General features: G+C 36.8%; 1 protein-coding gene across 1 annotated transcript in view; it reads left to right on the plus strand.

Moving 5' to 3' along the window:
- The first annotated feature begins 861 nt into the window (after positions 1 to 861).
- LOC107550115 (voltage-dependent L-type calcium channel subunit alpha-1F-like) overlaps positions 862 to 22,100 on the plus strand; it is a 23,132-nt gene continuing 1,893 nt past the window's right edge. The window contains exons 1-40 of the mRNA XM_016231344.1: positions 862 to 1,038; positions 1,155 to 1,258; positions 1,769 to 1,920; positions 2,492 to 2,504; positions 2,833 to 2,993; positions 3,250 to 3,475; positions 3,810 to 4,017; positions 4,737 to 4,857; positions 5,651 to 5,726; positions 6,606 to 6,663; positions 6,746 to 6,803; positions 7,071 to 7,176; positions 8,236 to 8,365; positions 8,828 to 8,887; positions 8,994 to 9,100; positions 9,542 to 9,629; positions 10,327 to 10,434; positions 10,564 to 10,616; positions 10,810 to 10,956; positions 11,049 to 11,250; positions 12,017 to 12,175; positions 12,534 to 12,644; positions 12,753 to 12,836; positions 13,073 to 13,201; positions 13,281 to 13,346; positions 13,519 to 13,610; positions 13,770 to 13,929; positions 14,275 to 14,402; positions 14,477 to 14,573; positions 14,659 to 14,761; positions 15,075 to 15,176; positions 15,510 to 15,637; positions 18,065 to 18,184; positions 19,241 to 19,500; positions 19,618 to 19,641; positions 19,742 to 19,864; positions 19,964 to 20,121; positions 20,257 to 20,369; positions 21,241 to 21,299; positions 21,450 to 21,756. Of these exons, the coding sequence (XP_016086830.1) occupies positions 862 to 1,038; positions 1,155 to 1,258; positions 1,769 to 1,920; positions 2,492 to 2,504; positions 2,833 to 2,993; positions 3,250 to 3,475; positions 3,810 to 4,017; positions 4,737 to 4,857; positions 5,651 to 5,726; positions 6,606 to 6,663; positions 6,746 to 6,803; positions 7,071 to 7,176; positions 8,236 to 8,365; positions 8,828 to 8,887; positions 8,994 to 9,100; positions 9,542 to 9,629; positions 10,327 to 10,434; positions 10,564 to 10,616; positions 10,810 to 10,956; positions 11,049 to 11,250; positions 12,017 to 12,175; positions 12,534 to 12,644; positions 12,753 to 12,836; positions 13,073 to 13,201; positions 13,281 to 13,346; positions 13,519 to 13,610; positions 13,770 to 13,929; positions 14,275 to 14,402; positions 14,477 to 14,573; positions 14,659 to 14,761; positions 15,075 to 15,176; positions 15,510 to 15,637; positions 18,065 to 18,184; positions 19,241 to 19,500; positions 19,618 to 19,641; positions 19,742 to 19,864; positions 19,964 to 20,121; positions 20,257 to 20,369; positions 21,241 to 21,299; positions 21,450 to 21,756 (4,878 nt within the window). The remainder of the gene's footprint in view (positions 1,039 to 1,154; positions 1,259 to 1,768; positions 1,921 to 2,491; positions 2,505 to 2,832; positions 2,994 to 3,249; positions 3,476 to 3,809; positions 4,018 to 4,736; positions 4,858 to 5,650; positions 5,727 to 6,605; positions 6,664 to 6,745; positions 6,804 to 7,070; positions 7,177 to 8,235; positions 8,366 to 8,827; positions 8,888 to 8,993; positions 9,101 to 9,541; positions 9,630 to 10,326; positions 10,435 to 10,563; positions 10,617 to 10,809; positions 10,957 to 11,048; positions 11,251 to 12,016; positions 12,176 to 12,533; positions 12,645 to 12,752; positions 12,837 to 13,072; positions 13,202 to 13,280; positions 13,347 to 13,518; positions 13,611 to 13,769; positions 13,930 to 14,274; positions 14,403 to 14,476; positions 14,574 to 14,658; positions 14,762 to 15,074; positions 15,177 to 15,509; positions 15,638 to 18,064; positions 18,185 to 19,240; positions 19,501 to 19,617; positions 19,642 to 19,741; positions 19,865 to 19,963; positions 20,122 to 20,256; positions 20,370 to 21,240; positions 21,300 to 21,449; positions 21,757 to 22,100) is intronic.

A 22,100-nucleotide genomic window follows, 5' to 3' on the forward strand; every position in this document is an offset into this window, starting at 1 on the left:
TCTAATTTTAATTAATTATACTACATGAACATTAACTATTAATTTATCAATCATTAATTTCCAAAATGATACAAAAGAAAGGTTTTGAATGCTGCCATGGTCTATCTGTGCATCTAAGGAAGGGAATATGCAGTTGAGAGCTTCAGAAATTGCTTAAAGCTTCTGCATACTTCAGACAGAGACATACGGTCCAGCAAATGGAAGTTTATGTTGTATGCCACTTTACATCAAATCAAGAACAGCAGTGTGTGTGAGTATGGTTACTGTGCATATGGTATTGTCCTCTGTCTTATACAGATGGTGTTGGGTTTTTTTGTGGTTAGTTTGCTATTTCTCTCTCTATGTTTGGTTAAATGGTGGTAGTATGTGTGTGCACACAAGTGTGCTGCCACTGTGGACAGGCTGCTGTCGTACGCCAGCAGCGGCAAATGAGAGGGAGGGAGAGATAGGAGAGGATGACAGATTAGTAATCCTTTGAAACGCTCACAGATTCCCCATTTTAAAGTCCAGCTCCAGCTCAAGAGCGGCCCTCTTTGTCTCTCTCACTTGTGAACAGGTCATGGGGTTGTGCCAGTGCACACACGTACCTATTATAATAGCCTATTTCATTCTGTCAACAATTAATATTAATATTCTGTCAACAATTCCATATACATGGAATATTTGTACTTTTAAAACTTAATTTGTCATTTAATTCATTTAAAATAAATTAATAAAGGCAAAAAGGCAAATAAAATGTTTAAAAAAGTATCATCTATCCTTATAAAACACAAATAATAATTGACAATCATTTTTAAAATTACAATATGATTAGGCCAATGTTATAATAATCTTATTGGTATCTGCATCCATTTAAATTGTATGCTGTGTGTATGTGTGTTTGACCCTTTCTCTTTTCTTTGTGTCTCTTGTTCAGAGTGCAGGGGAAAGTGGGAGGGACCAAACGGCGGCATCACTAACTTTGATAACTTCTTCTTTGCCATGTTAACTGTGTTCCAGTGCATCACAATGGAGGGCTGGACAGACGTCTTGTACTGGGTAACTACGTAAGCTGTGTCTTCAGATTGACTGTAATGGTCCATAATTCTCTTTTAAGGACGTGATTGTGTATGGCACTGATACAGTTGCCTTTGCCTGTGTGTTCATCTCTGTAGATGAATGATGCAATTGGTTTTGAGCTGCCGTGGGTTTACTTTGTCAGTCTGGTCATCTTTGGATCCTTCTTTGTCCTCAACCTTGTGTTGGGTGTGTTGAGCGGGTGAGTTTATAGGATAGATGTGTTTGTGGGCAAGTAGTTTGCCATGACTGATTTTGTCCCTTTATTTACCACTCTACCACTTTTGTAATCTTAATGTTATTGTTTACGTTTCAGTTTTGACTTGAAAGCACGAATACCATGATAGAAACATCACATGTGACAATTTATGTATTAAAACAGTTAGTCCATAACCCAATTAATATTTATGAGCTAAGACTTTGTCATTTCATGACATTAAAACCTGTGCATTCTAACTTGCTTGCATGTCTGTGTGAGTGATTGTTTAACAGAGGACAGCAGTAGATGAGCAGATATCAGATGTTTTACAATCCCCAATTGCTGATAGTAGCAGATTTGCAAAGTTTGATTTCCTGCACACCGTAGGATTCCCCAAAGATTCTGCTTACCTCTCCTTTAAGCAGAGTGTGAAAGTCCACAGTGCGTGTTTGCATCTGTATTGTGCGTGTGTGCGTTTGTTTTGCTTGTCTAACAGGCAATACTTGTGTGTAGAGAATTCTCTAAGGAGAGAGAGAAGGCGAAAGCTCGCGGTGATTTCCAGAAGCTTCGTGAGAAACAGCAGATGGAGGAGGATCTGTGTGGATATATGGACTGGATCACTCAGGCTGAGGACATTGATGAGTTTGATGAGGATGGGAACAGACGTGAGATCTCTTCCTCTGTTTAACCATTTAGACCCCTTTGTCCTTCATATCACTTGTTCATTGTCGATCACCTGTTTCTCCTATACTAGTTTACCATACAGAGACAATTAAGTAAGACAGGGTTTTTTCAAACGTTTTGATCCCAAGGGCCCCAACTATGTTGATCCCTTTCTGAGGGCCCCCTAACTAAAATGTAACGGCAGCTATATAATTTATAATGACTCATTCACATCATATGAGAAAAATATTAAGCATCATATTATAAAGACTAAGGCCAAAGAAAGTTATTAAAATATTATCTGTTGAACATTTACTTTGCAAGATTTTTTATAACCACTATTAATGTTAGATATAGTATTTTTTCTTGCTGTTTAAAACAATGGCTGTCAATAGAATAGAATAATTGTGATTAATCTGATTAATGATTTCTGACCAGAGTTTTGAAAGCAAAATGAGACAGTAACAATAGAAATAATCTAGATGTTAAAAAAGGGGGGGAAATATTCCTTTAATAAACTTAAGATATACTCTCTGAAAATAAGTCTTATCTTATGCAGTTTTGCTTTTCAAGTACATTTCTATTGGTATAAAGATATTTTTGCCAGAATAAAATATCTGTATGTATGATACATCGCATCAAGACAATGTATCTTACAGATATTTTATTAAGTACAAAAATGCAGATTATGCAAATAATTTTTTGCAGTACATGCCCTCTATAACAGCTTTGATCACATGCTTCATGACTTATTGTTCTGGACTTTATGTATATCCATAACAATATGTATATTTTGGTAAATATACATACATATAATACACAATAATATATACATGTGTATAATGGAATTTTTTATTTAACTGTAAAACAAAAAATCTGTACAGTGATTTGTACTTTTGTGTGTGTTTGCTTAGTCGTGCCCTGCGCCGCTGGAACCGTTACATCCGTAGAAACTGTCGTACAGCAGTGAAATCTGTGACATTCTATTGGTTGGTCCTGATCCTGGTCTTCCTCAACACGGCTCTCAGTGCCTCAGAACATTATAACCAACCAGACTGGCTCACAGACGTTCAGGGTATGTAGGTGTTTCCAAACATCACCTTACTGACATGGCATGTGTACTGTCTCACAGCATCGGCCACACTTTTATTTATAAAACTCTTATTAGCTGCTCTAAAAGCTGATGTTTTCTTACTGCTGTGTCTCTCTCTCCTGAGGTTTAAAGAAGGAGTCCATCATGGTGTTACCAATTACCTACATGTTGACAAAAAGGTTGGGCTGTGATCACATCTATATATCTGCCTCTCTTTCTTTTTCTGTCTCTCTCATAGATATTGCCAATAAGGTTCTTCTCTCGTTGTTCACAGTGGAGATGTTGTTGAAAATGTACAGTCTGGGGTTGCAGGCATATTTTGTGGCATTTTTCAACCGTTTTGATTGTTTTGTCGTGTGCGGTGGGATTCTGGAGACAGTTCTAGTGGAGATGGAGATCATGCCACCTCTAGGCATCTCAGTGTTGCGCTGCGTCCGCCTGCTTCGGATCTTCAAAGTCACACGGTACTCAGGCCTCTTAAACAATTTGCCACTTCCATTAATTGGGTACAAATTAGGAAACTCTTTCAAATGCCTTTTTTTCTTTTTTTAAGAAACTGAATATTATATAAGCTTATATTATAGAAGTTTAATTTTCTATTGATATTTTTTAGGTTTCTATCGTTTGCAACCCTGTACAATATAGAGCATGTCTAAAAACAATGTGTGATTTTGTTATTTTCTAGAAGAAAAAATGTATTCCCCCTTTTCTCTGGTGTCTTTGTGTTGTTCCTGTTGTTTCTCTCCTTCCCTATCACATTTCCGCCCTGCTAATTCTTGCCCCTCTTGTCCTCCTCAGCCATTGGACGGCTTTGTCCAATCTGGTGGCCTCGCTACTGAATTCAATGAAGTCCATTGCCTCCCTGCTGCTGTTGCTCTTCCTCTTCCTCATCATCTTTGCTCTGCTTGGCATGCAGTTATTTGGAGGGAAGTTCAACTTTGACGAGACGCAAACCAAGAGAAGTACCTTTGATTCCTTTCCTCAGGCCCTGCTCACCTGCTTTCAGGTAATAAACTCCCCTACAACTTTGAAAACATTATGTTGTGTTATTTAATAAGCCAAAAAATAATTACAAATAATTAAAAATAATTAAAAATCTGTCATGTACGATGCTTTTTAAAGAAGCATGATGCATTTAAAGGGTTAGTTCACCCAAAAATGAAAATTCTGTCATTAATTACTCACCCTCGTGTTGTTCGAAACCCGTAAGACCTTCGTTCATCTTAAGAACACAATTTAAGATATTTTTGATGAAATCTGAGGGCTCTCTGACCCTCCCATATACAGCAAGGTAACTACCACGTTCAAGGTCCAGAAAAGTACCAAGATGATCGACAAAGTAGTCCGTGTGACATCAGTGGTTCAACTGTAAAGTTACGAAGCTACGAGAATACTTTTTTGGGCAAAGAAAACAAAAATAACGACTTTATTCCACATTTCCGTCTCTACTGCGTCACTTGTGGACGCACGTTCACGACAGTATCATGACACGAGCGTGGGGTGGCGCCGGCGCTGACTCAAAAATATTTTAAATTGTGTTCCGAAGATGAACGAAGGTCTTACGGGTTTCGAACAACACGAGGGTGAGTAATTAATGACAGAATTTCATTTTTGGGTGAACTAACCCTTTAAAGCATAAAGTTCAGGAAGTCATTGTTTTAAATTTTTTGTATAGCTGAGCTATTAAGGTTTTTGTGCTAAATGTAGGTCTTTTTTTCTCTACAGATATTAACAGGTGAAGACTGGAATGTAGTAATGTATGATGGTATCATGGCATACGGCGGCCCGGTTTTCCCTGGAATGATCGTCTGTCTTTATTTTGTGATTTTGTTCATTTGTGGTAATTGTATCCTTTTCTATCTGAAACCAGTTTCACCTGGTTTCATTCATATCATCAATGAAACACCAACAGTTTTATTCATTTACATTTATTAATTCATTAACAAAGCGACTTTCATTGCATTCTAGGTATTTGAATTTCATTTTTGGGTGAACTAACCCTTTAAAGCATAAAGTTCAGGAAGTCATTGTTTTAAATTTTTTGTATAGCTGAGCTATTAAGGTTTTTGTGCTAAATGTAGGTCTTTTTTTCTCTACAGATATTAACAGGTGAAGACTGGAATGTAGTAATGTATGATGGTATCATGGCATACGGCGGCCCGGTTTTCCCTGGAATGATCGTCTGTCTTTATTTTGTGATTTTGTTCATTTGTGGTAATTGTATCCTTTTCTATCTGAAACCAGTTTCACTTGCTTATTTATTATGCTTTCATTTTGTTTATCTGATATCATCAATGAAACACCAACAGTTTTATTCATTTACATTTATTACATTCATTAACAAAGCGACTTTCATTGCATTCTAGGTATTCATTGGGTTGATTAAAGCATTCCTTGGGAATCGAACCCACAGCCTTTGTATCATTAGTGTCAAGCTTTACTGTTTGAGCTACCACAATGCAGTTGTCTACTAGTTTCCAACTTAACACTATTTCAACAACGTTGTTATTTGATTGAAAAGCAAACATATCTCACCATCCTTAGTGCAAATCCTGATTTCTGTTTTGTTGTTGATGTTGGTCTTAGTTTGCTATTTTTCTGTTTGTATGGTTGTTGGGTCTTAACCTCTGCTCTCTAAGATATCCTGCTGAACGTCTTCTTGGCCATTGCTGTCGACAACTTAGCAGGAGGCGATGGAGACAATAAGAAAAATGAGTGTGTTTTTAAACCATCTCAGATCATATTAAATCTCAACTCATCTATCTTTCTAAATATGACAGAATACGCATTTATCATTCAAAGTTCACACTGAAAATCTAAGATTTAAACCTAGAAAAAGAAAAAAAGAAAAGGTTTAAAAAAAAAAAAGAAGATCTATAACAGACACCTTACGAACTAATACGAATTAAGATTCTTTCATTAAAGCAAAAGGGAGATAAATCAAATGCTAAGACATTCTGACATTCATGTTAATTTTTCATTTCAACATTTTACTGAAATTTTTATGCTGATAATGTTTTATTTTAAAAAAATGTTAAATAAAAAAAGTGCAAAATAGAAGCATTTTCACCCACTGTACTGTATATGCAAAAACAAACAAAAATTATGACATGCGGTTCTGTTGATCCTGACAGAGAAAAAAAAGAGGGACCGATGGAGACAATAAGAAAAATGAGTGTGTTTTTAAACCATCTCAGATCATATTAAATCTCAACTCATCTATCTTTCTAAATATGACAGAATACGCATTTATCATTCAAAGTTCACACTGAAAATCTAAGATTTAAACCTAGAAAAAGAAAAAAAGAAAAGGTTTAAAAAAAAAAAAGAAGATCTATAACAGACACCTTACGAACTAATACGAATTAAGATTCTTTCATTAAAGCAAAAGGGAGATAAATCAAATGCTAAGACATTCTGACATTCATGTTAATTTTTCATTTCAACATTTTACTGAAATTTTTATGCTGATAATGTTTTATTTTTAAAAAATGTTAAATAAAAAAAGTGCAAAATAGAAGCATTTTCACCCACTGTACTGTATATGCAAAAACAAACAAAAATTATGACATGCGGTTCTGTTGATCCTGACAGAGAAAAAAAAGAGGGACCGGGTGAAGGTGAAAGTGAAAGAGAGAACAAAGAGGTGAAGGTATGGAAATCAAACTCCTCTGTCTTTGTTGTTGTTGAATAATTGTCACATTGAGGTCTTTCTTGAATTCTGTTTTCAACAGGTGGACATGGATGATGAGTATGAGGAAGAGGAGGAGCCTGAAGAGGGAGATGATGGAGGTAAAGTCCACAGACATTAGACAGCATATTGCATTGGAACAGTTTGTTCATTCTGAAATGTTTTGTAGTGATTTAGAAGACATTTGTGACCATATTTACTCATCTTACAGCACACACTCGTTGCACTAACAGTCCCTCTGAGCGTCCTGTGGTTTAGTGTTGGCTACTCAAGGGCACAGTGGTGATAGAACTATATTGTGATCTCATTAACTCAGTTTCTCTCGGTCTATCTCTCCCTCTCTTTTTCTTTCTGTTCTTCTCTACCAGAAGAAGGGATAACTCAGCTCAATGTTGCTGACTTCGCTCCTCCTAAAGAGAAAGTTCTACCAATCCCAGAGGGCAGCGCATTCTTCTGCCTCAGCAAGACCAACCCGTGAGTGTGCACTTTGAACCACTCACACACTATTACAAGACTTGCTTACTTGTGTTATTCCAAACCTGTAAGATTTTATTTTCCTTGCAGCACAAAAATAAAGATTTTTTTTTGTTTCTGTGTTTTTCGTCCTTACAATGGAAGTCAATGGTTATCAAAACTGTTTGGTTACATTCTTCAAAATGTCTTCTTTAGTGGTGAAGAAAGTAGGTCATACAGGTTTGGAATGACTTGAGGGTGAGTAAACAAAATACATTTTGGATTAACTATAATTCAATCTTTGTTACTATGTTAAATAAATATATATTTGTGTAAATATTTTCTTTATGTAAAATACTTTAAACAAGGATTCCAGGTATTCCACAACTATTCCAAAATACTTTTGGGGGAAAAAAAACATTTTTTTTTTAAACCAGTCATATAACAGTATTTTGCGTTATGCCATAGAAATTACTTTGCCTTTTTTCCCTTTTACTATATTTTTGGCACTCACTCCACCTTAAACATGTAAATAGTGTTTCCTCATATTTTCACCAGGAATGTGTCAGAACAAAGTTCTGGAGTTATTTGTCAATAAAATAAAATGTTTGACTTCTCAGATAAATTTCACCCTATGTTCAGTAAACAAGTCAAATCTCTTTAACTTTGTTAAGATAAACAGTAAAAATCATATCTGACTCAAATCTGTTTTATTTTTGTAGTTTAAACAGCAAGAACACGAGTTTTCCCTCTGTTTACAAACTCAAACGCAAAATCTGGAATTATTTGGAATGCAACACATATGTAACAATTCAAAATGTACGATAATGTCTGGAAATGCATCCAAATGCATTCATTTTCACTCACTCAATGATTTTTGTGACATTACCTATTTACTTAATGGTTAACAAGTAGTTTTGGACACAGCGTGTTCATGATCGTGTAAAATGCCTTTGTGGCTTATGTTTTTTCATGCACCTCGTGAGTTGAACAACGTGGAGGAAAAAAAAAATATTTTTTTATTTTGGACCATGTAGACAACACACAGCTAACCGCAGTTCTCTTTGTGTCTTCCTCCAGAATAAGAGTGGGCTGCCATACCGTGATCCATCACCACATCTTCACTAATCTCATCCTGGTCTTCATCATTCTCAGCAGCATTTCTCTGGCTGCGGAGGACCCTATCAGAGCTCACTCCTTCAGGAACAATGTGAGTTTCCTGCTCACACACAAGCAGCATCATAAATAGCTATTTACTGCAGCTGTCCTGATTGGCATGTTGGACGAGCTCTTCGGTGCCAGCTGGTGAATGCCATCCCTCAATCAGCTGACCATCAAACACACACGCACGCACACACATAAACATATAGCTTGTCCTAAGTAGGACATGTTCTTTGATCAGCATCCTTGTTAGTCCTGGAACAACATTGGGATCAAGCAATCAGAATTGGGATTTGGGGTCAGGACTGGGGTCAAGGGCCTGAACAAATGGTTATCAACCTATTATTTCCCTGAAGGTTTCGGAAGACATTATGGTGAGGGTTCAGACCATGATTGTTTGGTAGGAATCTTCAACAGCAATGGATGCCACAAATCTGTCACCATACATCATTCATGCCAGTGAGAAATTATTTTTTTCATATCAAAGGAACTGATTTTTTGCTCTCTACAGGTGTTGGGTTATGCTGATTATGCTTTCACTTCTATATTCACTGTGGAGATCTTACTGAAGGTACTGATCGATCAATCAATCAAATGTTTTTGTAAACAACTGAATTTTTGCTACACTGAAATGCCCTCATGTTTCTTCAAATATCCCTTCGCTTTTCTCTGTGTAGATGACAGTGCATGGCGCATTCCTCCATCAGGGTTCCTTTTGTAGAAACTGGTTTAATTTGTTGGATCTTTTGGTGGTCACTGTGTCTCTGGTCTCCTTCTTCTTACAGTAAGTCCACTACACTCATATAGATATAAAAAGTTCCCAATTCATAATTACTGTGAATCTGTGAGATATCTGATGTATGGATCAGTGTATGTAAGTGTATGCATCGCCCTCTGGTGGATAAATGAAGATGGCTCCCATATCCAGCTTTGAATGCAATGCAAATGCGAAATGTGAAAATAAATAAATAAATAAAAATCTGATGCCCAAATGTTTTCAACTATTAATTTAAATATTGATAGTATTTACTTGGGCACATAATTGTATGAAAAAGTGAAATACCCGTATTCACTCTGATGAGGTGAAAGGGGTAATGACTTGATTGCTTATGAAACCATATAAATCACACTGTTAAGAGACATTGAAGAAGAAATGAAGATCAGTCTATGCTTTTTGCGTCCACATATACAAAGTCAAACCTCTCTTGCATTTTCTCTCTCTTAGTTCGAGTGCCATCTCTGTAGTGAAGATCCTAAGGGTGCTCAGAGTTCTGAGGCCTCTTCGAGCGATCAACAGAGCCAAAGGACTTAAGGTACATCTTTTAGTGTGTTTGTGTCTGTGCTTTATCTGCACATGTAGTTGTTGGCAAAAGTATTAAAGGCATGTATATATGTAATTTGCCAATTATGACAATATTTCTGTAAATTATAACTTACTCCTTTTCTTTGCCTCTTATCTTATCACATTTGCATACTCTAATCTTGACATGTGAATGACATGCAAAATGTTGGGCTCTATAAGCTTTTTTTTTGTTTTTGAAAGAAGTCCCTTATGTTCACTAAGGCAGCATTTATTTGATAAAAAAATACAGTAAAATATAGTAGTATAAAATACAGTAATATTGTAATATTATTACAATTTAAAATAAGCCATTACTCAGCAGCCATTACTCCAGTCTTCAGTGTCATATGATCCTTCATGTCATCCTAAAATGCTGATTTGGTGCTCGTGAGAAACATTTGTACTGATTAATAGTGTTGTGGAAACCATGATACATTTTGCAGGATTATTTGATAAATAGAAAGTTCAAAAGAACAACATTTATTTGAAATAGAAGTATTTTGTAATATACCTCTTTACTGTCATTTTTGAACAATTTAATACGTCCTTATACTTTTGAATGTTAGTGTAATTCATATTCACAAAATAGTTTGAGTGTTTCTCTGTTCGTGATATTATGCAAACTCAATTTCACTCTCTCTGTGTGTGTGTGTGTGTACTGTATGTAGCATGTGGTACAGTGTGTGTTTGTGGCTATAAGGACTATCGGGAACATCATGATCGTCACCACTCTACTTCAGTTCATGTTTGCGTGCATCGGTGTTCAGCTTTTCAAGGTAAAACACACACAGAAAAGGCTGTCTACATCCTGTGCTCCCACAAGTTTAACATTAGCATACAGTATACCTATATACTAATATGTACTAATTTACTTTGTAATGCATTATTACTGTTGTATTTTGTAGGGAAAATTTTATCGTTGCACAGATGAAGCTAAAAACACTCCAGAACAGTGCAAGTATGTCATATTTCTGCATCTATCATTACTGTTTAATTCTGTTCTTACATTAACCATATGTGTGTGCATTTGGCCAACATGTATGCTTACTGTATGTGTCATGAGTGTTTGTGGTCTATTTGTACATCTATTTGTGCCTACAAATTGGTTCTGTGTGTGTGTGTGTGTGTGTGTGTGTGTTTTTGTGACACAGGGGCACATTTGTGGTGTATAAAGATGGAGATGTGAGTCATCCAATGGTGAGAGAGAGGATCTGGATCAACAGTGAATTCAACTTCGATAATGTACTGATGGGAATGATGGCCCTGTTTACAGTCTCCACTTTTGAGGGTTGGCCAGCGTGAGTCTTTGACATCTTTCTCCATATGTCACTGAAGACCACCATGACCATGTTTGTACAATATGCTCCACATCCCATTTTTCCTCGTTCAGGCTGCTCTACAAAGCCATTGATGCCAATGCAGAAAATCACGGCCCCATTTACAACTACCGTGTGGAGATCTCTATATTCTTCATCGTCTACATCATCATCATCGCCTTCTTCATGATGAACATCTTCGTGGGTTTTGTCATCATCACTTTTCGTGAGCAAGGAGAGGCTGAGTTCAAGAACTGTGAGCTGGACAAAAATCAGGTTGGAAGAAAGGCTATTTTAAAGAATATTTGACATGTTCCAGTATTTTGCATTTAAGTTCACAACCAATTTTACCTCTGTAATGTGACATACTATTTTTCAAAGTTTGGGGTCAAAAATTAAATCAAATCATTAAAATAAATTAATATTTTATTTAGCAGGGATGCATTAATTTGGTCAAAAGTGATTTATATTTAAAATACATACTGTCCTTTTGAACTTTACATTCATCAAATCATCCTAAAAAAGTGTCATAATTTCCACAAAAAATAATGTATCATAGTTTCCACAAAAATATCAAGCAGCACAACTGTTTTCTACATTGATAATAATAAAAAAATGTTTTTGAGCATCAAATCATCATATAAGAAAGATTTCTGAAGGATCATGTAACACTGAAGACTAGAGTAATGGCTGCTGAAAATTTAGCTTTGCCACCACAAGAATAAATTACATTTAAAATATATTAAAATAGAAATCAGTTATTTCAAAGTTTAATAATATTTCACAATATTACTGTTTTTACCGTATTTTTGTTTTAAAAAAATGCATGTTTGAATAAATAGCTATTTTGCTATTGCAGTCTAAGTGTTATTATGCACAGATAAATCGTTCATAATAAGAACTGAAACTTGTATTAAGGGGAAGTATATACGATTTCATGTTGACTTTTCATTTTGAATAAAAGCCCATTTGAGTTGAGTTGCACTATTGCCCTCCAGTGTGTATTTTTCACATTACATCTCGTTCTTTTTGTTACTTACAGAGACAGTGTGTGGAATACGCCCTAAAGGCCCAGCCGCTGAAGCTGTACATCCCCAAAAACCCAGTGCAGTACAAGTTCTGGTCTATAATCAACTCCACAGGGTTTGAGTACATCATGTTTGTGCTGATTCTCCTCAACACTGTTACTCTCGCTGTGCAGGTAAACAGCTGAGTCTGAAAAGTCTTACAAAAGCTGTATAATCAGCATATAGAACCACAGACAAAGTCATTTTAGTCTATTTTTAGTATTGAGAATCTGAGCTTATATGAGCATACTTAAAATCCAACATGAACACTGAGGCCAGTGCTGAAATAGTATTGAGAATAAAATAGTATGGAGTAGCACCATTTGAAAGAGAAGTCAGTTGCACTGAAATGGTTGAAGAAGGCCTCTATAAATTGACATAAATCTAAACATGTATGTCTACGAAGTAGAAAAATCAAGACTGAATGATTTGAGGCTGATCCTAAGTCAAATGCTGAATGTAGAATCACACTCTTTCTGGATTCTTTCACAGCACTATGACCAGTCAAAATTTTTTAGTTATGTGATGGACATCCTCAATATGGTTTTCACCGGCCTTTTCACTGTGGAGATGATTATTAAACTGATGGCTCTCAGACTCAGGGTCAGTCATTTCACTTTTCATTCTGAAGCTTTATTTCATCTTGAATATTTCAAGTATGTTCTTCTTAATATCTGGTTGATTTTTAATAATTTTTTTCCTGTTCTGCAGCATTACTTTATCGACGCATGGAATTCCTTTGATGCTCTGATTGTGGTGGGAAGTGTGGTGGACATTGTGGTTACAGAGTTCAGTGTGAGTTTCTCTATTCCTTATGCAACCAACTAGACTGAAATAGATATGGTTCTATAATATAGGCTAAACATGCACAGATTACTTGCCATATTGTGCAGTTCAAGTTCAAATCAGTGGTAATTTTTTTCTGTCTCAACTATCATTTGAGTCTTATTAACTTCTAAAAATGATTCTATTTGTGTTTAATGCAGACATTAGCTCACTTATAGTTCATTTTCTCTTTTCTTTCTCCTTAGAGCTCAGAGGACAGCTCTCGTGTGTCCATTACTTTCTTCCGCCTGTTTCGTGTAATGCGATTGGTTAAGCTGCTCAGCAAGGGAGAGGGCATTCGTACCCTGCTCTGGACTTTTGTGAAATCACTCCAGGTCAGAGGACAATGATTACTAAAACAGTTTTCATATTTTGAGCAAATGTTGTAGTCTAAATGTTCTTGTTGTCCCTCAGGCCCTGCCGTATGTTGCTCTTCTGATCGCTATGATCTTCTTCATCTATGCTGTAATTGGAATGCAGGTAATTGAAGGCTGGGAAAATGTATATATTATTTTTTATTATTATTATTATATTTTATATATGTTTTTTGTTATATTTTTAGTTTATACTATTTCTATTATTTTTAAAGAAACAGGTTGTTTTTTTATGAACAACTAAACCATTTAAAAATAATTAATGCTTTATTCATCAGACCTTCGGAAAGATCGCCATGCATGACCACACACAAATTAACAGGAACAACAATTTTCAGACTTTTCCGCAGGCTGTGCTGCTTCTTTTCAGGTGAGAGTGTGTTTTTCTGTCACTCACAGTCAGAACAGAAGAGCATGGTACTAGCAACATCAAGTTCATGGATTTGAAATGCATGATCTGATAAAAATGTATACCTTGAATACAATGTAAGTTGTTTTGGATAAAAGCATCTTTGCTCTTCATGTGCAGGTGTGCAACAGGTGAAGCGTGGCAGGAGATCATGTTGGCCAGTCTTCCAGGAAAGCGCTGTGACCCAGAGTCAGACTTTGAACCCGGGGAAGAATTCTCCTGCGGCAGCAACATTGCCATTGTCTACTTTATCAGTTTCTTTATGCTCTGTGCCTTCTTGGTAAAATGCTGTTGTTTACTCTATTCTTCATAACTTTCCCTTTATAACTTTTGTCATGCAGTTACATTGTGGCTGTATGATTTCCCAGCTTTATTAAAAATGTAAAACCTAGTGATGTTTTTTTTTTGTTCTTAACGTGTTCATTTTTTTTAAGAAAACTCTTACATTTTTACTTTTTTTCGGACAAATGAAACTATGAATAAGTATTTGTACAGAAAAAAAATCATTGCTGAGCTCTTCTTAGTAATCATTATGCAAGGCACGATAGCCTTTTGTTGGCTGAAATGTTTTCAGTGTGATTTGCATAGTGAAATGCAAATGTTTGTCTTTGTTGTGATTTTTCAGATTATTAATCTGTTTGTTGCTGTCATTATGGACAATTTTGACTATCTGACCCGTGATTGGTCAATTCTCGGGCCACATCACCTGGATGAGTTTAAAAGAATCTGGTCAGAGTATGACCCTGAAGCCAAGTAAGATTATCAGTCTCTCTCTAATGCTTTTTAATTTATTTTTTAGTTTAATTAAATGTGTGTTTGTTTTCCAGGGGTCGTATAAAACATTTGGATGTAGTGGCTTTGCTCAGGAGAATCCAGCCGCCACTTGGATTTGGAAAGCTCTGCCCTCACCGTGTGGCCTGCAAGGTACAGATACACACACAAAATCCACATGGTCTGTTCGCTTTCCTTTCTTTCTCTCTCACTATATCTCCCTCTCTCTATTTGTCAGAGGCTGGTTGCCATGAATATGCCCCTGAACAGTGATGGTACGGTGACCTTCAATGCCACCCTGTTTGCCCTGGTCAGAACTGCTCTGAAAATTAAAACTGAGGGTCAGTATGGGTATACACACAAACACACACACCCTCTGCATACTCATCCACTTCACCTCTGTTTGAGCTACAAGTGATTCATATGAAGGTGTGCTTTGGATATAAATACTGGAGGCCTTCTTTCATTGTCATCTTTTTCCTTTCAAATTAAACATCACTGAATTCAACCACATACAACCATATAGGTTACCATGCAGAATAACAATATGCAGTAAAGTTGTTTGAGAATGAATAAGACAATCTGTGTCATGGTCAAAGGACATGGTCATAGGTAGCTGTGTAAGCTGATGTGGCTGTATTGTGTTGTTTTCAGGGAACCCTGATCAAGAGAACGAAGATTTGAGAATCATCATTAAGAAGATTTGGAAGAGAACAAAACCCAAAATATTGGATGAGGTTATTCCACCCCCTGCTGGTGAGTTCTTTCTGGATTACATTTATCTAGTTCTTTAAATCAGTAAAATTACCACAATGCACCAGGGTTTGGCAAAATTCAGAATTTATGAGTTGGCTCCATTTTAAGTGTGAATTGGAATTTAATTTTCTATAGCCTACAGAATTTTTTATTTGAAATGAAATGAGGAATTTACTCAATTGCAAAATGATCACGCATAAACAGAATACACTGTCTCAATTCCTGTTTAACTGTCATTTAAAAGGCATCCTCAACACAGTTACACAAATCAGAAACATTTTTCAACTTCTTGTGCTGTTTTATTTGCAACATTCTTTGTTGGTTATTTTACAGAGGAGGAAGTGACTGTGGGTAAATTCTATGCCACATTCTTGATCCAGGACTATTTCAGGAAGTTCCGGAAAAGGAAAGAGATAGTGGGTCTGGGAGATTCAGAGAATGGTAACCCTTTAGCTCTACAGGTAGATCTCTATCCCAGCTTCTGCATGTTATTTCTGGAGAGTAATTTCCATATTATCTGGACACAATAATACCATTGCATTTTCTAAATCACATATTTAATGCAAAATGCCCCGCACTTGCACAAAATAAAATCTCAAAGACAGATGACTTGAATTAGGGCTGCACGATTAATTGAAATTAAATCGCAAAGGTGATAAATCGCGATTAGGCAGAAGCTGCGATTGGCATGCATATCTTTCAGTGAAGCACGGTTCTGTGATCAGCAGTAAATCTCCATCCGAAGGCCAGAGTGCGCTCTCGTGCTGAAACTCCAAATACGCCTGGCAGTAGAAACCCAGGAAATCCCTATAGCGGTTGCTGAATAAACAGATTTAACTGCTTTCATTAATTCAACGTGACTAATAAACACACGATCACGACAGTATATGGTTTATCCGAGTTCGTCTTATCATAATTTTTATTATAAGAAAATATATAATAATGCATTGCTAATCGACATAGTCTTTATCACTGCTTAGAATATTGAACATATAATGAAATATGTTGTGTGCCTTATTCACGTGCTTTCAGATGGAGCAGCATTTACTACACAGAGCCGTAGTTCACTGACAAGCTACGCAAACAGCTTTCATAATCGCAGAACGATTTCTTTGATTTCATAATCGCGTGATTAAATCGTCTGCGATTATGAACGCGATTTTGCGTAGCTTGTCAGTGAACTCTGTGTAGTAAATGCTGCTCCATCTGAAAGCACGTGCTGGAGATTTACTACTAATCACAGAACCGGCTTTACTGACAAGATGCGCATGACAATCGCATTCGATTACTCGTGCAGCCCTAACTTGAATTATTTAATGGCTTTGTACAAATCCCACATTGAGAGATGATCCACTGAAGCAGACTAAACTAACAAAAGTCTTCACTATAGAACTGTGATCCTCACTGTCTTCATGCCAAGTATCACCTTACACAGTGATTATTATTCTCTGTGGGTGTGCTGTCATTGGTGGGTTGATGTTACATGTGTGGGTTTGTGGCCATGCTGCATGCATTTTATCATTCTTACAGGTTGTTTTTTTTTCACGATCTGCCAATCTTAGAGTAAAAGTTTTGAAAAACACTTTTCACCATAAAGGAAACTTATCGCATGACCCAGGTGGGACTTGAACCCACAATCCCCAGCTCCGGAGGCTGATACCATAGCCATTAGGCCACTGTTTTTTAAAAGCTTTTTTCCATGTAGTCTCAGTCAATAATACTAAGTATAAACCATGAAAACAACAGCAATCCTTTTGCAGCCCTACTTGGTTTGAAATTATCATTGTTATGTTTGCGACCTCAGTCCTTCTCATATGATCCTAGCAAACTCATCAAGCAGGACTCACTGCAGTTTTAACTTACATTTTCTGTTGCAACACAAAGTTTTAGGTTTGCAACCCAGGTGGGACACGACCACACAATCCCCAGCTCCGGAGTCTGATGCCTTATACATTAGGCAGCTGGGCCCCCCTTTAGTTGCTGCAAACTCTGTTAAACTGCTGGGCCAAAATTTTCTCGTGCAGCCCTAACTTGAATTATTTAATGGCTTTGTACAAATCCCACATTGAGAGATGATCCACTGAAGCAGACTAAACTAACAAAAGTCTTCACTATAGAACTGTGATCCTCACTGTCTTCATGCCAAGTATCACCTTACACAGTGATTATTATTCTCTGTGGGTGTGCTGTCATTGGTGGGTTGATGTTACATGTGTGGGTTTGTGGCCATGCTGCATGCATTTTATCATTCTTACAGGTTGTTTTTTTTTCACGATCTGCCAATCTTAGAGTAAAAGTTTTGAAAAACACTTTTCACCATAAAGGAAACTTATCGCATGACCCAGGTGGGACTTGAACCCACAATCCCCAGCTCCGGAGGCTGATACCATAGCCATTAGGCCACTGTTTTTTAAAAGCTTTTTTCCATGTAGTCTCAGTCAATAATACTAAGTATAAACCATGAAAACAACAGCAATCCTTTTGCAGCCCTACTTGGTTTGAAATTATCATTGTTATGTTTGCGACCTCAGTCCTTCTCATATGATCCTAGCAAACTCATCAAGCAGGACTCACTGCAGTTTTAACTTACATTTTCTGTTGCAACACAAAGTTTTAGGTTTGCAACCCAGGTGGGACACGACCACACAATCCCCAGCTGGCAGCTGGGCCCCCCTTTAGTTGCTGCAAACTCTGTTAAACTGCTGGGCCAAAATTTAGCAATTTCTGTTTGTTTGTTTTTTGTTTGTTTTTTACATAAATTAGTGTCTGAAGCCTGATTGTCTATACTGTATGTATTGTGCCTGATTGTATGTATTGTATAACTCAGCTGTATGCTGAGCTGCATATATACTGTGGCACTTGTCTCTTTCCGTGTGCATCTGTGTCAGGCGGGGCTGCGAACTCTGCAGGACCTGGGGCCAGAAATGAGACTGGCCATGAACGAAGATCTGGAGGAGGAAGAGGAGGGCCTGGAGGAGGAGCAAGTGGAAGATGATCCATGTTATAAGGTGCTTATCACTTGGACCATTAATCGTATTTTGGAGCACATTTCTGAAAGTGTAATTACTCTTTTTTTCAGTCAATTAACTGAAGCACACTGAAGTCATCTTATAAATTTGCTGAATAGAAAATTGTCCATTATATCCAAATAGTCAGAGACAGAAGGCTTAGATAATTTTTCAGAGTAATGAGGCGCTTGGTCTATTGAGATGGATGGTAATTTGAGTACCAGACAGGAGCAGATATCAGGTAATGAATAGAAGTTTGGGCTGAGGATTTTGTGGTGTAGGTGTAAATGTTGTGGTTTGGTTGGTTACATGAAATGAGTATATAAACTATTGCATTCCCTTCCCTTAGTCATTCAAGTTGCCAGCATTCATCATATATCTAGGTGCATAATTTGTTTACACGTCAATCATAGAGTGCATGATTGCTAATAGTTGCTTTCCTTTGTAAATGTGCACCACCTGTAGTGTAAGTTGAGTAATTTGTGCTCAAAGGCACAATAATTTTTGCAGCACACTTTTAAAGTGTTGTGAGTCCTTGCCCTGTTAGCAACATCAAAAGGCTTGAGACCCAAGTGGCACTTGAACCCACAATCTCCAGCTCCAGGGGCTGACACCTTATCCATTAGGCCACTGGGCCTCCGTTTGTTTTTGTTTTTGTATAGGTTCAGCCACAAGCAAATGCTAACATAGTCTTCAGTGTCACATGATCCATCAGAAATCATTCTAGTACGCTGATTTGGTGCCCAAAAAACATTTCTTGTTGCAAACAGAATGCAAATAGGATGTTTAAAAAAACAGCATTTATTTGAAATTGATTTTATTTTTTGTAACATTATAAATGTCTTTGCTGTCAGTTTTGATTAATTTAATGTGACTTTTTTCAAAAACAAATTGTACTGAGAACAAACTTTGAACGGTAGTGTAAATATAATTTATAAATATATATATAATTTAAAAAAATGGCTATGATTTGGAATGTTTTGTTGTTGCATTACATATATTTTAATACAGTATTCTGTTGTTGTTTTTTTCTCTCTCATATCACTGGCCTCTTAGAACGAAAATGGCTATGCAGGCCACACTGAGCCCTCAAGCAAAAGCCGGCGCTCCTCTTTGGCCACTACTCCCAGCGGTGCTCCGGTTCCTGTCTCAGGAGATGGCATCCTAAATGGGGGACTGGGACGTAGGAGCTCCTTAGCAAAAACACCAAATGGGAATGGCACTCTGGAGCACGAGAACTTCAGAAGAAGAGACAGCATGCGTTCCTCCTTTCATTACCAACACAAGAATGGCGTGACTGACCAGCTGCCCAGGAGGTACAACTAGTTGTTTGTACTGTATTTATTTATATTATAACTCATATTATGCAGTTTATTGGTAATTTATTTTACATACTGTTTTTTTGTGTTTTTTTGTGTGTGTTTGTTTGATAGACCATCATATTACAAATACCCAAGGTAAGCATTCAGCACAGTCTGCGGAATCACCCATTACCCTTCTCTGTCTGTTCCTGTCTGCTGTTCTCTCAGACTGCCGGTTTCCTTTTTTCTCCCTCAGGAGAGACTCCAGGGACAGATTCTCTTCTCCACTATCTCGGAGAGAGGAAGATGGTGAGTACCCTGGAGAGCAGCGCTTCTATGGAAAAGATGAGGACAGCGAGAGCGTCATCTCTAGAGAAAGGTACTCATAAAGTATTACCTGTGCCTGAATAAATTAATTCATATTTGGATGCTGATTATTTTTATGGATTATAATCCATAAAATCGTTTTTGTCCTCAGGCACAGTTATCCAGAGGACAGCACAATGTACCCGGTACATAGAGACATGTGTGATGGACACTCTATGAGGCACCCTGTCTACGGTAAACATTATGGAAACAGTTATGGTGAAGGCAGGAGGACGGCACGGAGACGCCTGCTGCCAGCAACACCTACTGGTAAAATGATCAATTGCGAATTATTTATTTAATAATTGTTATTTATAATATTTTATGTAATAAAGGGTTGCACTGAACCTGTATAAGTAATCTGTAAATGTCACTGCTTTTCATTATTTTTTGTCCGTTTCTCAGGGAGAAAGGCTTCATTTAACATACAGTGTTTAAGAAGGCAAGGTAGCAACGATGATCTGCCCATCCCAGGAACATACCATCAGAACTCCCCACCCTGCAGAGTGCGTTCACAGGTAATATTACTAGATATCATTTCTTGTCCATGGCACACTATCAAATAATGTGTTCTTTTTGTTTTTACATCTTCTCCAATGTTACAGTTACATCATTTTCGTATTTAAGTTCACACATGGATTTTATTTATTACACTGCATTTATGTTTTATTCGCTGACTAAGGTGGCATGGATTATAAAATAAAACATTAAAATGAATGACATGAAAATTAATCAGTTTTTGTAAAATGAAGATCACATTAAAACTTTTTTTCTGCTTTTCAAATGCATTTGATTTTATAGTTTGTTCCCTTTTCCCAGACCCAGGCTTTCAATATGAATGAAATAGTAATTATTTTAACAACTATGAAAACAAACAAACTGCTAAATAAATGTACATATCTTAATATGCATCGTGTAAAAATTATTTTTATATATTACATATTACGTCTCGCATATCAATCTCAAGTATGTGCTTCACTAACACTGCTCAGTAAATACATTTTTGAAAAAAGTTTATTATGGGCTAATTGTTGTGAATATATGTGACCATATGTGAGATATGTTTGTGTGAAAATATTTTCTTTTTATGTATTTATTTAGGATGCATAAAATGTTACTTGTGAAATTAGTCTTATAGCAGACAAATTAAACAAGCTTGAAAATGAACACTGAGACAAAAATTTTGTTTTCCAAAAGTCCACAGGGTCTAAACTTGCCTGTAGTTGAAGAAACACCTTATCTTCATACAGTTCACAGTTCCTGATTGTCAACTGCTTTTTATAACTGAAGTGACTCCCTTGAATATTAACGAGTCACAGCATTATGAAAGTGAGTTTGAACAGAATCTATGTGACTCAGTCTTCCTCTGTTTCTTTCTCTCCCTTTTAGGGATACGGCAGCTACGATTCTCGTCAAAGCAGCGCTAGATCATCCACGGGTTCAACAGCATCATATATTATCTATGGACTTTATATTAAATAAAATTATCTAGTAAACTATATTTAATAAAATCATTTTAAAATATAAAATCTAATACAATAATATTCATGTATTATGAAATGTAATTTATTCCTGTGATGGCAAACCTGAATTTTCAGCAGTCATTATTCAACAGCATCCTGGGCAAACACCGGCCCTCGACGGGGTCGTCTCCTCTATGCTCCCCTCATCCTGGTAGAGGAGGAGGAGGGAGCAGGAGGGGCATCTGTGGGCATCTGGGACAAACAGGCCAGTGCCGTCGGAGTGCCTGCGTCGGTTCGGCATCCCAGTTCGGGATGGTACTCGGGACCCTCTACGGGTGGAGGAGGGCAGCCGTATAGAGCCTACACTACCCTCAGAGTCCCCACCCAACTCAGTCCTCAATACAGCGAGAAGAGAGGCAGCGCTGACAGTCTGGTGGAAGCGGTATGAGCAGAGAAACACGAGAGCATCAGAGCAACATTACAAAAATATCAAAATAATATTACAGACAAATTACATTTTGACTACATCAATATTACAGTAACATTATAACATGTTACAACTAAAACAACATTAAAGCAACGTCAAGGGAACATTACAGAAACAGTAGCGTAACAACAACATCTAAGCAAACACAGGAGCTCCTCATAAAATGAGTAATGCTGCTGTGTTAGATGTATAATATAATATAATGTAATGTAATAATATAATAATTTGATTTAAACATATTTAGATAAATAAATATAAATATGATATTCGTATATTCTTATAAATATATGTGTGTGTGT

The sequence above is a fragment of the Sinocyclocheilus grahami genome, unplaced genomic scaffold (genome assembly GCF_001515645.1).
Source record: "Sinocyclocheilus grahami isolate Dianchi unplaced genomic scaffold, SAMN03320097.WGS_v1.1 scaffold16.1, whole genome shotgun sequence".
Taxonomy (NCBI): domain Eukaryota; kingdom Metazoa; phylum Chordata; class Actinopteri; order Cypriniformes; family Cyprinidae; genus Sinocyclocheilus; species Sinocyclocheilus grahami.